A 14,701-nucleotide genomic window follows, 5' to 3' on the forward strand; every position below is an offset into this window, starting at 1 on the left:
TTACCCTAGGGCTTTCGGGATTGACTCAGCCACCAGCCACCACAGTATAGTGCTCACAAGCGGAATTCCTACTCTTGCAAGACGGACGCAGATGATGGATGACTTGAGCTATGTAAGACTATTTGAGGAATTTGCTACAGAGCAGCGAGGCGGACAGTGAGCGGCCTCGGCAACGAGGTCTCAGGATCTCTGTCAACTCTCAAGAAGAGTCACCAAGCAACCCACAGCGGCAACCCAGGCCAGAGATCTGTCCCCATCCCCGCCATCTCCCCCGCATCAAACAACCCAAGCTCCCCGACCTCCTGCGTCAAGAAGTCTTGCATGAACGGCTGATCCAGCACCATGTACGCTGACGCCGCCGCTGCGCCCGCAGCATCGAACGGACCCGTACTCGGGAGATAATCAGCCTGTTCATCAGATGAGAGGACCGCAGGAAATGGGGAATGTGCCGGAGAAGCGACGGACAGCGACAAACCCTGCTGTTTCGCCACCCGCGATGCAAATCGTCCACTCCGCAAACAGTGCTGCGCCCGCACAAGATGATGGAACAGGTCATCTGCGACCAGGCTGCCGCTCGCTATGAGGGAGCTCAGCATCTCGATGGCGGTCTCCACGGAAGCGAGATCCTCCGCTGTGCCGCCTGGAAGCAGACTTGAAATGAGCAGGATCAGGGCGGCGGTGAAGATGTACTGCGCGAAGGCGTAGCCGTAGGTCGAGGAGGCGCCGTTCGTCCATTCATTCGTGCACAGCGTCAGAGTATGGCGGGCGGAATTAATGCATGCGTCTTTAAGAGCGGCGAGGGTTGCGGGGATGGCGGGTTGTTCTGGGGCTGGTGTTGGGGAAAGGTGGTCGAGGAGGATGAGGAGGATTGGGCGGATGGCGAGGATGACGCACTTGACGGATTAGCTTTCGCTCTACAGAAGGGGAGGTTGAGTTTATTGACCTACGTAATTAAATTGGAGATGGACGAGAATGGTGCACTTGGGATTATGCCTGGTGGTTTGGAGGTGCAGGTGGTCGGGTAGGGACTGCATCCACTCCTGCAGGTCAAGGAGGATCCTTTGCTCCCGCTGGAAGAATGTCTCGGTGAAGTTGCTGCGGCTGTAGATCGTGCGCATGATCGTGCTGGAGATTCGGGCGAGCTTGATAAACGCGACTTGGTATGAGCTGCCAAGGAACTCGTCGTGGTAGATCTTGGCGTCGAGGTTTGAGGGCAGATTGACGTGGATGGCTTCATCGTTGATCTGCACTGGCAGGCCTAGCTTCAGGCTCCAGGACCGATCGAAGACATAAATTGTCCACCACAGACGGACGCGATGTTCTCGCGCAATTGGATCGGGGCATTGGGTGTCCGGGATGTTGTAATTGAGACCGACGAGGAGTGCGAAGCGCATCGCGTTGCCGACCATGAGATAGGCGGAGTGCTGTCGGTTGAGGGACTGGCTGTAGAGGGCCTGGAAGAGTCAGTATATGATGACAGCATCTCCTTAGAGGCGAGTTTACCAGGATGAGAAGAGCCTCGATGTAGATGATGGTGGGTCGCTCCGGTAGCACGGGAATCAAGCTGATGGCGCGAGCATAGTAGGCCATCCCTGGCACTTTGGCCTTTTCTCCTCCATCATTGAGGAATGAGTAGATTTCTCCCAAGGCGAAGAGAGCAAAGTACTTGCACAGGAAGATCGGATCATTGAAGAGGCCTTGCTCGTAAATGTATTGAAGGTGGTCGAGGGTGGATTTTCGCAAGGCGAGATGAAAGGGTGGGTTTGCGTGTCCCAGCGCGGTGTTGACCAGCAACCGAGCACGGGTCAAACTGGGCCATTGGATTCCAGAATGGGCCACTTGGGCGAGGGTTGACTCCTCCACATATCGCGTGCGGGGAATATGCGGCACTGCGGTTTTGTTGCCGTCGAGACACTGGCACAGACGCGTGGCAAACCCTGTACATGCTGCTTCGCTGACATAGATAGGGAGTAGCAGCCCCTCATGGGCATGAAACCATGGCCGGTCTTCCAGCAGCGGATTCCGAGTCTTCATGTCGCTTCCCTCTGTTGAGGAAAAAGTGTGCTGGGTTATGGTGGGGAAGACATTGCTTTGCGACCTCAGTCTGTGCTGACGCAGCTCGTCACTGTCTCGAATCAACTGCTCCAGATAACTGGTAGCAGGTCAGCGCGGGGCTGTTCTGCATCGGCAACAGCTGCCTACTAACCTTTCGTCAATGCGGACTTTTCGGTCGCGGACTACATAACTGCATTCGTGCCCACATCCCGCCATGTGGCATCGCGAGCAGGGTCTCCCGCCCGAGCATTTGACTTTTTGCGCATGGCATCTCTGGCATCTGGTTCTTGGTGTGTTTAGAATGGAGTGATCGACTGGAGAGGGGCAAACTCACGCTACAGGTCTTTTGGTTCCTAAGGAGTTCCGCCATGGCTGCAGTGGCCCCTGGAATTTCTGAGCCGAGTTACCGGCCTGCATGACATGATCGTCTAACAGAGGCCTGGCAAAGATTCTGCTTTCCACGCACTCCACCAGTTGCGGAGATTCCTCAAGGGGAAAAGTTTTCGATCGGCCAGATTTACGCCCGCCGAAGCTGGGTCTTTCCGATTGGTTTTGTAGAGGGAGAGAGAATCCGCTTGTGCTCGGTAATCTCATATGACTGGCTATAGCACAAGATGGCTGGGTCTTTTTCTCCAGGTTTGGTCTAGCGTGCGGTCAACCTTGAAGTGGCCGAAATGCCCCACGAGGCCTGCAGCACCGGGAGTCACATAAATTCCAATCTATACCTCCTTGACGATCTCACTTCGGTTGTGCCGTCAACTTCCCCTATATTTCCTTATTCCAACGACCCTCTTCTCACTTCGAGCATACCTTCGTCTTATAATCGTCTATCCACCGAGCTACCTATCACCACACCCAATGACCTCAACAGCCACCAACGCATACACCCTCCGCCACCACCGCCCCGGTGACATGGGCTGGATCGTCCACCGGCACGGCGCGCTCTACGCCCAAGAATACGGCTGGAACGAGCGCTTCGAGGCCCTTGTCGCCAGCGTCACCGTCGACTTCATCGAGAACTACGACCCCGCCCGCGAACGCTGCTGGATCGCCGAACGAGACGGTCAATTCCTCGGCTGCGTCATGCTGGTCAACGACCAAAGCTCCGATGACAATGCCGCCAAGCTCCGCTTGCTGCTGGTAGAACCCAGCGCGCGGGGGCTGGGCCTCGGACTAGCACTAATCCAGCAATGCACGGAGTTTGCGCGCGAAGCTGGGTATACGCGCATTCGGCTGTGGACGAATAGTGTTCTTGTGTCGGCGCGGCGGCTGTATGAGAAGGAGGGGTATCGGCTCGTCTCGACGGAGGAGGATGAGAAGTTGGGCTTCAGGTCGACGGGGGAGTTTTGGGAGTTGCTGCTCTAAGTCTTTTGGTGGGATAGATTGCGTTGGCATTGCGGTACTTCTTCGTCTACTTTTAGCCATAACAGAAACCAAATTCCTGAGATTGGTAGCATGATTTACTTAACAATCAGTCAACAGTTGACCCCTACATATATCACAAACTGATACATTACGGCCCTAATGCCTCGACTGAACTGCTCATAGAGATAGCTTTCGCAGGCTCGTGTGCAAACATAGGCTTAGAAATTTTCTCGAGTGCATGCTCGCTTTACCTGAAGTGCAGTCAATAGAATCAATCTTCACTGTCATCAGAGAGCAAAGACTTCTTAAGTGCTGCGCGTTGCATCAGTCTACTTCGAAGCTCTCGTCGACGCATTATACGTTACTAGATATGCTGATTTCTACCATGTATCTTCCCAAATGCGCCGCGCCGCAATCCAACGCAACAAATACTATTATGCCCATGAAAAGAGTATATGAAAAGAGTATACAATGGTCACTATATCAACCAGCAATTTCTATCCCTACAGCATATCTCACATGGTGTTTAGTAGCAAAGGTTGCCCGTTAGCTTGATTCTTCCGGTACCTTGAATATAGAATAGACGAATCTTATTGTTAGGTAGCTATATATTGAATATTTGTCCATCTAGTAGAAAGCTGGCGCATGGTCAGGTCTGACCCATTTGAACTGTAATACATTGAATGATGGGATTTACTGAGACTGTGTATTCATCCCATGTAGAATGCTGGCCCTTGCTGAGAATTGTTCACCTGAGCTCTATACATTGTATCACGTGGCTTTACAATTGTATTGAATGAGACCATATCCGGTCAATTCACGGCTACTACTTTGGCCGTCATTGAATACATCATCCCAAGTCTTGAAGCCCTGTCTATACAAAACCTCTTCCAGTCTCTCCTCCATCTCCTCTTCCTCTTCCAACTCTTCTTCCCTCCTGGGCTTCCTCTCCACTCCCACTCTCAATTCCAGTTCTGAATACTCTTCCACTTCCATCTCTCTTCCAATCTTTGCCTTCTATCAAACATACATGACTATTCTTAGAGCTTGTTCAAGACCTTCGTCGTTGGTTTAGTGTACTTTTAATACATATAAATATTTTTCCATCATAGAGTTCACATTTCTTTTACCATGAAGCTTTCGGAGATGACCTAAATAGTCATTATGACTTTGTCAGTTCAGCTATCTTGGTTGGAGTAAGTTCTCTTCCCTTCAGCATCATGCCCCTTTCCCCTCCAGTCTATCTATTTGGCCTTTGCGGTATGATACCAGTGCTGTGTAATATACTGACTGATATTAGAAACCACTTGCAGCCTATGCGATGCCGCATAAGGGCGAACAATCAGCGCAAAGCTCCGTCTTCTGCTGAAAGGGTCTTTGAATTTGGCTATTTCAGCACTTGACATCTCGCGAGCATTACTCGTGCATTCGTCTCTGTTCGCCGTTCATGCTGCCAATCCTGTGGTCGGAATACAAAGAACAAGCAAATCATGATATTCTTCGATCTTAAAGACGTTGACACCAACCAACCTTCGGTCTAAGACAAGCTCTCTGCTGTCCGCTGTGTCATTGGCCCCAAAATTGAATACGAACATATCATGAAGAGCAAGTATTTCGTATATTTGGGGAATGCTCATGGGGAAATGCTATTGCTCGGTGATGTCGATAGCGGCTTTTACAAATCGCCGCCATCAGCACCACAACTAACGTGTCTGCAAGTCATTCTATTCAATCACAATTGGCTATGGGCTAATGTTGAATGCATTTAATACAGCCTGACAATGATCACCAACTCTTTTACAAAAGCTGCAGCCACTGGGGGTAACCAGTCCCAGGACGGGGCTGGTCCCGTGGTGGACAGCTTGTTTTGGAGCGCGGACTCCGATCCTCCCACCAGGCCATACAAATATAGATGTGGGGTTCCTAGCTGTCAGGCGTGTGCAAGACTCGCCACCCACCCGCAAAACACCGGACAAAAGTGATGATACGGTGACCTCGGGGAACGGGTCGACCACGACACCACTGAATAGACGCCCACCCCCCTCGTTCCCGGGTCAATAAGCGTACCAATAAGGCAAAGCTTACCACGGGAAAGACCTAGCGACTGGAGAGAGGTCTCCAAAAGATTGATAAGTTGTTTCAGATTGAGACACGCGCTCCACCCGCTGCTCAGCCTCGTGCTGTTCTGACTGGCCGCAACAAGGTAATCAACCAAGCTATTGAGAGATCTGCAGGTACAAGCGAGAGACCCCGAGCCAGCCCTACGTGAGATCATGGTAAGAGCGAATCAATGCATGTGCCGCGAGATCCTTTCTACCCTGAAGACCAGGAAAATTGGAATTGGGGGGGCATGATCCCCAGCATGCCACGTCCACGATCCAAATACGCTGAATTGTGCGTCTTGATTGGATGAAGCAAGATGTATTTGAGACACAGGTGATATGTGGCGAATGACAAAGAAGAGTTTTTCGATTGGTCCTCTTCGCCATCAAGGCCTGGAAGACGAGAGGCGGAAGAGGGATGTGAGTCCCTTTACACCCAGAGACGCGTACCCGCCGAGGTCGACACCGAGCATTTCGCCGATGTGTCGAGTGACGGGAAGTTGAGTGAGCTCGATAGTGACCAGTTTGACTCGGAATTCGAGAACGACGAAGTCGTCGACCCGGAGTATGAGAGGCCCGAGGGAGATGACAATGAAGGGGAAGACATTGAGGAGGAAGAGGATATTGCAAGTGAGCTGCTGGACACCGAAGAGATTCCCCCCCCCGGTCATCCCAATGAGTCCCATGAGAATTATGTCGTTCGAGTGCTTAATCTAGAACCGGATAATATCGAAGCACAACAGATCATATTTAGATACCGACTCGAGGGCATTATTAGACATATCTGGACTCTAGCACGCTACTAGACCCCGAACGAAGATGTGGCCAACAACTGCCTATTCAACCAAGAAATGTGGTCTACCTTAGCTGACACATCGGACGAGAAGATCAACGAAGTGATTAACAAGATTGAACGGGCAATCATTCCAGCGATACGTACAATATTTGGTGGTACAGAACTAGCTCGAAATGAAGTGCTTCTTCTGCCAATTGTTATAAAGAAGGATCAGCTCAAAGGAGTTTATCTGGACCTTGTCACGAATACCCAGGTTCAGGAAGACAATGGCCTTTACATTGGGTCTGCACTGTCAGCTCCGAAGAAGTGGGTGGATAAAAAAGGGCACACGCACACGCGGCCAGGAGGCGTTCATAAGCGAATATCGTCACACCGAGGTTTGATTCGAGCTGGAAATGAGAAGGCTAAACATGATATGTATATTCGTGCGAGACCTGACCGGACACCCAAACTTTCGGCTTATTACCCAGTTTCCAAAATCCGTGGATCGGGAAATAAACATTGACGATGCGGATTGGATGATAATTTTACTCGAGAACACCGCGATTGTGTTGGCGGGAAGTTTTGAACCTCCCTACGTTCACCCGAGAGTGATTTCCATGGCCCTAGTATTGAGAGGTTTGTTGCTGCTCTAGGGAATTTACCATCTCAAGTGCATTTGAGCCTCTTAACAGGGCAGTACCTATCTCTCAGCCTCTACGCGAACACCGTCGGGCAACGCATTGTGCAAACTGTCGGCGGCCGCTACGTATGTGGAAAATCTTGCCGCACTCACTACCAGGGCATATATTCGAAAGGATATGCGGCAGCTGTGACTATCGATACAAGAAGAATGGGTGCCTTCCTCCCTCAGATTTCCGAGAGCAAGAAGCGGAGGCAAAACGCATTGACAAGGAAGCGAGGTCCAAATGTGTCAATTGTGGACACGAATTCACTTCGCGGTCCTTCGTAGCACACCCCGAAGAGGGTCACAAAGGTGATTATACTTGCCTAGGATGCATGGGTCAATATAGTCGAAAGAATGAACTGCCGCCACCGAATTGGCGGACCGACGGATCATTTGTGTTGCCCAAGTTTAAGCCCAAGGTCGACAGACGTTGTTCCAGATGTGGCGAGGCAATCCTGGGGAGTGCTCAGATCTACTGGAACCCACTCGAGCCAGATGAGAAGTCCGAGATGTGGTGCAAAAGCTGTGACCAGTACTAGTATAATCACAGCTCAGGCAAAATGGTTGCCCAGCAGAAAAAAGCGAAAGTAAGTCAAATGAAGCAAGAGACAACCGCGTGTGTGCATTGTCTATTTCCGATGATTGGATCCATGATCCGCGGACTTGCTTAAGCAGGTTCGAGCCATTGTCGAAACCGCATGGAGTTTGGAGTTGCAAAGCCTCTCATCACATAACATCTGTTCGGCTTCCATGATCTCGAATATCCTGTTAGATGGCGGGACAGGGTGTTAGCTTGGTTTTTGAGATTTAGGAGGAGGGGGGTTAAGGGGGAAGGGTGCCCGGGGGACTTTCGCGGCGAGAACTTTCGGGCAAGGGAAGGGCCCGGGCCAAATGCGACAGGTGATCTTCGGGTTTCTATTCCATACCATACGTGCATAGAGCAAAGTGTACAGGCACATGCATTGTTATATTGTAGATAATAAATCAAAGATAAATGACATCGCCAGATGCTCCTGACCTGGGATACCTCGATCCTTGCCGTGCACATTTAATCTGTCCTATATATACAGGGAAGTTCGTCTCCGAGAGTGGTGATGTACAATGAGTGACCGTCGATCAGAACGCACACTCTGTGAAAAAGGTCACCAACTCGGTGGTGTAGATGGTGGAATACAGCGTTTCAATCTCATCCGGCGCACTGGATGGTGCGGGTGCAGCGCTGGTGAGAGGGGAGATGATGGCGGGGGATCTGGTGCTGACAATAGATGACGGGGTCGCCAAGGGGCTCCCAGATGAATGTGGAAGAGTGGCGGGAGCTGAGGAGCTTGAAAGCGCTGATGTGGGTAGTGAGCGAACCGGAGAACTTGATGAAGAGGGTATGAGATGCGTCGAAGAGGATGGTGTGGAAGTTGGGGTGGGTGTCGGAGTGGGAGTAGGAGTGATGGTCGAAACAATCAAGGATGTATACTCGGTAGTCGAGGTGCGCGTCAAAGTCTCCGGAACATACGAGGTCACTCGCGAGGTACAGGGATTGAAAAGAAAGAGCTCGGCGGCCAAAACACTGCTCGCGGCTGGCACCAATTCCAGCGACCCGGCGAGGATGCGGCAAGTTTCGCTGTCGTCCCAGTTGACGCCCGCGCAGTTGCTGTAGTGGGTGCAAACATCGGCGCATTGGGAGACGCTGACCCAGGAGTAGGTCATCTTGGTGGTACTGGCACTGTAGGCGGAGGTAGTGCAAGTGGCGGACCAGTAATTCCCTGCATCAAACCAGATGGCATCGGCACATCCCGTCGGAGCGACCGTACCCACGCTGCAGGTGCTGGTGATGGAGACACTCGGGATGGAGGTGGTGATAGTCGTTGTCGCGGTGCTAGTATAGCTCGAAGTGAAGGTCACGACTGATGGGCTGGCTCCACTCAGCGGCAGTGCAGCGAGGAGAACCCAGGTCGGGCTCCAGAGTCGAACCATCTTGCGAGGGGACGATCGTCAGTGAGATGAAGAAAACCGATCATTCGCCTTCAATCCCTTGCCAAAGGGGGGAACCCAGGAGATCAAATAGTTCATCAGGTACGAGCCACTGTGGACCCTTTTTTCAAATACTGTCCGCACTCCTTCCAGTTGACCAATGGGGCGGCTTGATTTCAGTCAACCTGTCGGCTGGTTTGACCGGAATTCTCTGGCAATCCATAAACCTAGTCGGTTCTAGTCAGGAGAAGTGTGACAAAAAAGAGAAACTAACCGAGCGATTCATCTAGTTCTCCACGCAGTGGTTTCCCAGGTTGCATGCAGGGTCCAAGTACCAGCTGAAAGTTGGGCCCGACCGGCCGTCTGTGGATCGGTTCAGATTGTTGCCACAGTCTGGGTAAAGTGTGGAGTCTTTCTTCTTCTGTTATAGCTCCGTCTCTCCTCGCATTTACACTATCTCACTTGCCATGAAGCCTGGCCACGTGATGCCGTGGCCGTTCACTTTCCACCAAGTCAGCTAGTTTCCCCAATCAACAACAACAACAACAACAACAACAACAACAACAACAACAATAACAAGATTGACAAATCGAGTTCAAAACAGTCTCTTCTATCTCCTTAATCTGCAGGATGAGCCCTGCTGTTTGTGCAGAGTTCTCCGTTCCAAGAATCACGTACAGGAAAGGCCTGTCGACATATCATTCGCTGCCTGTCTGACTATGCTGACCATTGCGATGCTAAATACACAGATCGAATCAGCTTCATCCGCTCCACATACTACGCGACCGCGATGAAAAAGTTTGTCTCGCCCTCTTTCGCATCAACCTGGCTCTTTTTCACCAAGTTATCCCCCACCAACAATCGCAGCTTCTCCGCTGTGGCAGGGCTGTCGAGCACCAGTGCTTCCCGCACGCCATTCTGCTCACGGGCACTACGCAATGCGTCGCGGAGTGCAAACAGTACGGTCGACCCCAGGAAGAGAGGCGGCTCTCCAATCCCCTTACTTGACTGAATCGACCGCAGGTGGGACCACGACACACCCTGCAAGAAACTCACATTGAACTCCTGCGGGATGTCGCTGAAGCCAGGGATCTTGTACGTCCCAGGACCTCGCGTCGCCAGCTGCCCACCGCGGGTCCACAAACTCTCTTCCATTGTGAAAAGGCCTTGGCCCTGCACGAACGCCCCCTCGATTTGCCCATAGTCGATGGCCGGATTGATCGAGCGTCCGACATCCATTTTGATATCCGTCCGCAGCACCGTGTGATCGCCCGTTAGTAAATCCAACTCGACTTCAGTGCATGCTACTCCCTGCGTGAAATAGTAGTACATTGGCTTCACCGTTGTAACATCATAGTTTCCCCACTGATAGCCGATTTTAGGCATTTTCCAAAATCCGCTGGCCGCTAAGTTGACTCGATCACGATACGCTGCGTGCGCCATCTGGGCCATTGTCGCGTCGGGACCAAATCGCTCCCGGTACGGCTTCAGCCGTTCGTTCAACTGGTCACAGGCATCTTGAATCGCCATGCCGTTCAGATCGCTGCCCGAGGACGCGGCTGTTGGTGAGGCATTGGCCGTCTGATAAGACGAGGTATCTTGCGTAAAGACACTTTCAAACGGGACCCCAAGAGCCTGCGCCGCCACCTGCGCCATTTTCGTATACAGGCCTTGACCCATTTCCGTCCCACCATGGTTAAGCAGCACTGATCCATCCGTATAGATCTTGACTGATGCGGCAGCCTGATTCAGGTGTAAAGCTGTGGCGAACGATATCCCGAACTTGCTCGGAATCAAGCAGATACCCCGTTTGCGCCAGCGATGTGTGGCATTGAACTTTGCGATTTGCTCTCTCCGCTCATCGTATCTGGCCTCCTTTCGCACTTGTTCTAGAAGCATAGGCACATGCCAATCTTCATCAATCTGCTGCAGAAAGGGTGTACGCTGGCCGATAGCGTACAAATTACGTCTTCGCAGCTCATCCACGGAGATTTTCAGCCCCTCGGCGATCGCGTTCATGATTGTCTCGGTGAAGAACATGCTCTGAGGGGCACCAAACCCTCGGAAAGCCGTGTTGCTATGGGTATTGGTTCGACACACCCATCCCCGGATATGCACATTTGGGATCTCATAACAATTGTCCAAATGCGTACAGCAGCGGTCCATTACCGCCCCACTCATGTCAGTGGACCAACCTGCGTTGTTGTAACAGTCGGCATATAACGCGACAAGCTTTCCTTCATTGGTGACACCAACCTTCCAGCGACATTGAACGGGGTGTCGCTGTCCAGTAGTCATCATGTCTTCATCTCGGGGAAGCATTGCACGCACCGGTCGGCGGGCTTTCTTGGCTGCGATGGCTACGAGGCAAGCTAGCTGCACGCTTCTTGATTCTTTTCCACCGAAAGCGCCGCCCATTCGTTTGACTCGTGCATTGATTCGGTTAGCAGGGACTCCTGTTACTTGACTGACAAAATCTTGAGTTTCCATACTACAAGAATGTTAGCATGCTCATCGGACATTTTGCAGAACGGTGTGTGGGCTGGCCAACATACGTATTCTGCGTTGACGACCAGATCTCCATCCCACCATCCTCTGTGCTCGGGATTGCCATTGCAGCATTCGTCTCGAGATAGAAATGCTCCTGTCCTCCTATCCGTGTTACACCCGAAAAGGTTCTGTCGCATCCGCGGAATACTTCGTCCATTTTCTCCGGTGGCGCACCCTTTCTCAGTTCTTTGCCATGTGGGAAAAAGCTCCTTGCTGCGATCGCTTCATCAATCGTGAGAATCGCTGGTAGATCTTCGTATTCGACCTTCACAGCTTTCGCAGCGGCCTGAGCCTGGATAGCCGTCTCGGCATACACCATCCCGATCGGCTGGCCGTGCGACAGTACCTCATTGATCGCAAAGAAAGGTTCATCGTGCACCACTGATCCCCATAGATTCTTTTCGATCGGAATGCTAGTGTGATCGATGTAACCAGTTGCCAGTCCTGGCGCGAGGGCGGGAGCCCAATCAATAGAAACGAGTTTGGCGTGCGCACGTTGCGACAGGACGAGGGCTCCAAATAATTGCCGGTGCTGGGGTGGCATGTCATCGAGGTATTCTGCCTCACCGGTGGTATGTTTGAGCCCGGAGAGGTGAGGGAGTGCCTTTCCCACCACCCGCTGCTCATGCGGATTGATATCGTCCCGAGCACCGTAAGAGATCTTGCGGTGGATTTCATCTGTCAGGTCGGGGAGAATAGAAGCGGCGAGTTGATATTCTGCGATAATCTCGTGCCAGAAGCGGAAGAAGAAGGAAACAGCCAGCGTGCGACGGTAAGTTGCCATCCCACCCGGAACGCTGAATGAGAGATCAAAGTCTGCGAGTAGTGCATCCACCGTGGCGTCAAGAATGGCCTGTGTTCCCCATTTCTTGCCTTTGAGGGTGGCACTGGCTCTGTGGGCGACCACGGTTGTCGGTGCCATTCCTCCGTACGCGAGAGAAGCATCTTCGACGGTGTTGTCGCTTGCCAAACGGACGCGGAAGGCGGCAGTCACGATGGCGATGTCATCATCTTTTCGCTTGGCTTGCTTGTATGATTTCGTGATCTCGCGACATGCCGAAGAAGGCAATGGAACGCGGATTTCAGTGATTAGGCTGCCCTTTGGGAGGGCAGTCTTACGATAACCCAGGAACATTTTCTCCATGGCCAGGGCTTGCTCTTCCTGGTGGGTGCGCACAACAACTGTGGCGTTCACTGCGAGAAGGAGCGGGTTCATGTCTGAGATGGGCGAGGCCGTGGCAATGTTTCCCGCCAGCGAGGCTGCGTTGCGGATCTGTCGCCCAGCAAAGTACCGCAGCACCTTAGCCATGGCCGATAGTACTGAGCCGGAAGAACCCAGGATCGGAGCGAGGCGCTGGCATTCTTCCTCCACATCAGTGAGAGAAGCATTCCCACCGATTATCAGCTCCTTCGCACCACTGTCGTGCTCAACCAGGTTGATTTGAGCTAACTCTTCTATATCCCCGATAAAGATCGAAACCTCGACCGCAAGATTCTTGAAGCGAACGTCGATTTGAACCTCGGAAGCACCCCCGACTAGCGTGGCGGATGGAAAGCGCGCCAAGAGATCCAGGGTCTGCCCAAGGGTGACCGGACGAAGCCATATTCTCCGATCGTCTGCATAATATAGCAACTGAGGCGCAAATTTCGCCAGACCAGGAGGGTAGATCAGCTCCGCATTTGGCACATACGGAATGAAGTCAAATTGCGGGATCCCTGGGGTTTTCTCCTCTGGCGTGGTCAACGGAGACGAATTGGCCTTATCCGAGCTCGATGAACATGAAGAAGATGAAGGGCTATCGCGACAGCAACCGCCAGGTCGACCGCATGATTGGGCCGGAAGTATCGGCAAATCGACGGTTTCGTCCGTTCTGTCCGTGGTAGGGGTAGCCACAGACTCCAGACGCGCCTGGAGGTCCTCACGAACAAATGTCTTGGCCGCCTGAAGAATTGGTTTGTATCCAGTACACCGACACAGGTTGCCATCGAGATGGCCTTTCCTTTCAATGTCATCTTCGGAGAGCTGGAAGGTATCGGTCTGCGGGTCGTATGCGTTGCGGATAACAGCATACAGCGACATAACGATGCCGGGGGTACAGAACCCGCACCTGCAATGATTAGGTCATGGCTAAACAAATGCGGAAACAGCCTTACTGGGAGCCATGGAGCTTCGCCAGACGTTCTTGTAGAGGGTGCGGGTGATCAACATTTCCTAAACCCTCGACGGTAATAACATGCTTCCCTACCACTGCAACATTCCAGGGAACGATCAGTACAAACCATGGTCGACACTCAAGCTGGAAAGTACCCACCTCCGACCAGCGGATACAGACAGGCATTTACTGCTCTGTGCACTAGTTGTCGACTGCGAGGATGTCGTGTCTGCAACACCACTGTGCAGGCACCACAGCCGCCCTCGCCACAGCCCAGCTTCGTTCCAGTGAGTCCATCCTGGGCTCGGATGAAGTCCAACAACGTCCACTGAGGATTGGGGTCGCGGAGAGCGATCTGCGTCCCGTTCAGATAGAAGATAAGAGTGGATGTGGCATTTGAGGAGACGAGGTAATCAGAAAGGGGATGAGACATATTCATGATTGCATGAGAATCATATTCAACAACAGCCCACAAAATTAGAAATGAAGCTGGGGAGGACAGAGGGGAGAGAAGAAAAGCAGCTGTCCTACACGTGATGCTGCGAGCTGGCCCCAATCAAACAACGCAAAATACGAAGCAAGAATGCCCAAAGACATGGATCCCTGACAGCTACCAAAGTGCGTGGGCGTGGGATCTACATCATCGTGCATAACCCCGCTGCGAAAGGTGGGAGGGCAAGAGTGGGGGATTCTTTGACACACAAGTGGATGATAACAATAGTGGCCAGGCGAGTCAGCCAAGAAAGGGCTACAGAGGCAGGTTTCAAGTTGTTTACTAACATGGGTACCTTAGCTTCATTGATGGGTTGAGCTGATAGGTAATTGATAGCTAACTCTCCACTAACCCCGTCAGCACCTTCATCGCCTCATGCACCACCGTCCAGCGAACTGTGGCCAATTGCTGTGCCATTGACCGAATCAACCCACGCATATCATACTGATATCGAGGCCCCTCATTTACTCTCTCTCCGGTCAAAGACACCAGCAGACTTGCCAGATCGAGACTCACGCGCTGCCCTCCCAGCTCGTGCACTCCTCCTCCATGCAC

At 52.2% G+C, this 14,701-nt stretch overlaps 5 protein-coding genes across 5 annotated transcripts; 1 reads left to right on the forward strand and 4 right to left on the reverse strand.

Moving 5' to 3' along the window:
• Positions 1–209: 209 nt before the first annotated feature.
• Positions 210–2,472, reverse strand: BO82DRAFT_375129 (Zn(II)2Cys6 transcription factor; the record flags this gene model as incomplete). The annotated part of the gene is made up of 5 exons (XM_025637461.1): positions 210–893; positions 948–1,454; positions 1,504–2,152; positions 2,207–2,335; positions 2,390–2,472. 5 exons carry the CDS (start codon positions 2,470–2,472, stop codon positions 210–212), a joined length of 2,052 nt encoding a protein of 683 aa, XP_025491159.1.
• Positions 2,473–2,783: 311 nt separating this feature from the next.
• On the forward strand, positions 2,784–3,542 carry BO82DRAFT_354952 (GNAT family N-acetyltransferase). Its single transcript, XM_025635318.1, has one exon. It carries the CDS (start codon positions 2,914–2,916, stop codon positions 3,418–3,420), a length of 507 nt encoding a protein of 168 aa, XP_025491160.1. The 5' UTR covers positions 2,784–2,913; the 3' UTR covers positions 3,421–3,542.
• Positions 3,543–5,908: 2,366 nt separating this feature from the next.
• On the reverse strand, positions 5,909–6,208 carry BO82DRAFT_402826 (uncharacterized protein; the record flags this gene model as incomplete). Its single annotated transcript, XM_025639347.1, has 1 exon — positions 5,909–6,208. The coding sequence occupies one exon, from the start codon at positions 6,206–6,208 to the stop codon at positions 5,909–5,911; it is 300 nt and encodes a 99-aa protein (XP_025491161.1).
• Positions 6,209–7,935: 1,727 nt separating this feature from the next.
• BO82DRAFT_97298 (uncharacterized protein) lies at positions 7,936–9,249 on the reverse strand. The gene has a single exon (XM_025641714.1). It carries the CDS (start codon positions 8,951–8,953, stop codon positions 8,102–8,104), a length of 852 nt encoding a protein of 283 aa, XP_025491162.1. The 5' UTR covers positions 8,954–9,249; the 3' UTR covers positions 7,936–8,101.
• A 365-nt stretch (positions 9,250–9,614) lies between these two features.
• On the reverse strand, positions 9,615–14,123 carry BO82DRAFT_432865 (xanthine dehydrogenase). Its single transcript, XM_025640827.1, has 4 exons — positions 13,813–14,123; positions 13,655–13,748; positions 11,506–13,608; positions 9,615–11,441 (listed from the first exon to the last, which is right to left on the reverse strand). Exons 1-4 carry the CDS (start codon positions 14,090–14,092, stop codon positions 9,728–9,730), a joined length of 4,191 nt encoding a protein of 1,396 aa, XP_025491163.1. The 5' UTR covers positions 14,093–14,123; the 3' UTR covers positions 9,615–9,727.
• Positions 14,124–14,701: the final 578 nt, after the last annotated feature.

This window comes from Aspergillus uvarum, assembly GCF_003184745.1.
Source record: "Aspergillus uvarum CBS 121591 unplaced genomic scaffold BO82scaffold_32, whole genome shotgun sequence".
NCBI lineage: Eukaryota > Fungi > Ascomycota > Eurotiomycetes > Eurotiales > Aspergillaceae > Aspergillus > Aspergillus uvarum.

Bases quoted from the DNA above. Each gene is read 5' to 3' on its own strand.
- BO82DRAFT_432865 (XM_025640827.1), bottom strand. From the start codon at position 14,092: ATGAATATGTCTCATCCCCTTTCTGATTACCTCGTCTCCTCAAATGCC. The intron at 13,749-13,812 runs GTGGGTACTTTC...GGAATGTTGCAG, and splicing joins TCTGTATCCGCTGGTCGGAG to TGGTAGGGAAGCATGTTATT. The intron at 11,442-11,505 runs GTATGTTGGCCA...ACATTCTTGTAG, and splicing joins TGGTCGTCAACGCAGAATAC to TATGGAAACTCAAGATTTTG.
- BO82DRAFT_354952 (XM_025635318.1), top strand. From the start codon at position 2,914: ATGACCTCAACAGCCACCAACGCATACACCCTCCGCCACCACCGCCCC.
- BO82DRAFT_97298 (XM_025641714.1), bottom strand. From the start codon at position 8,953: ATGGTTCGACTCTGGAGCCCGACCTGGGTTCTCCTCGCTGCACTGCCG.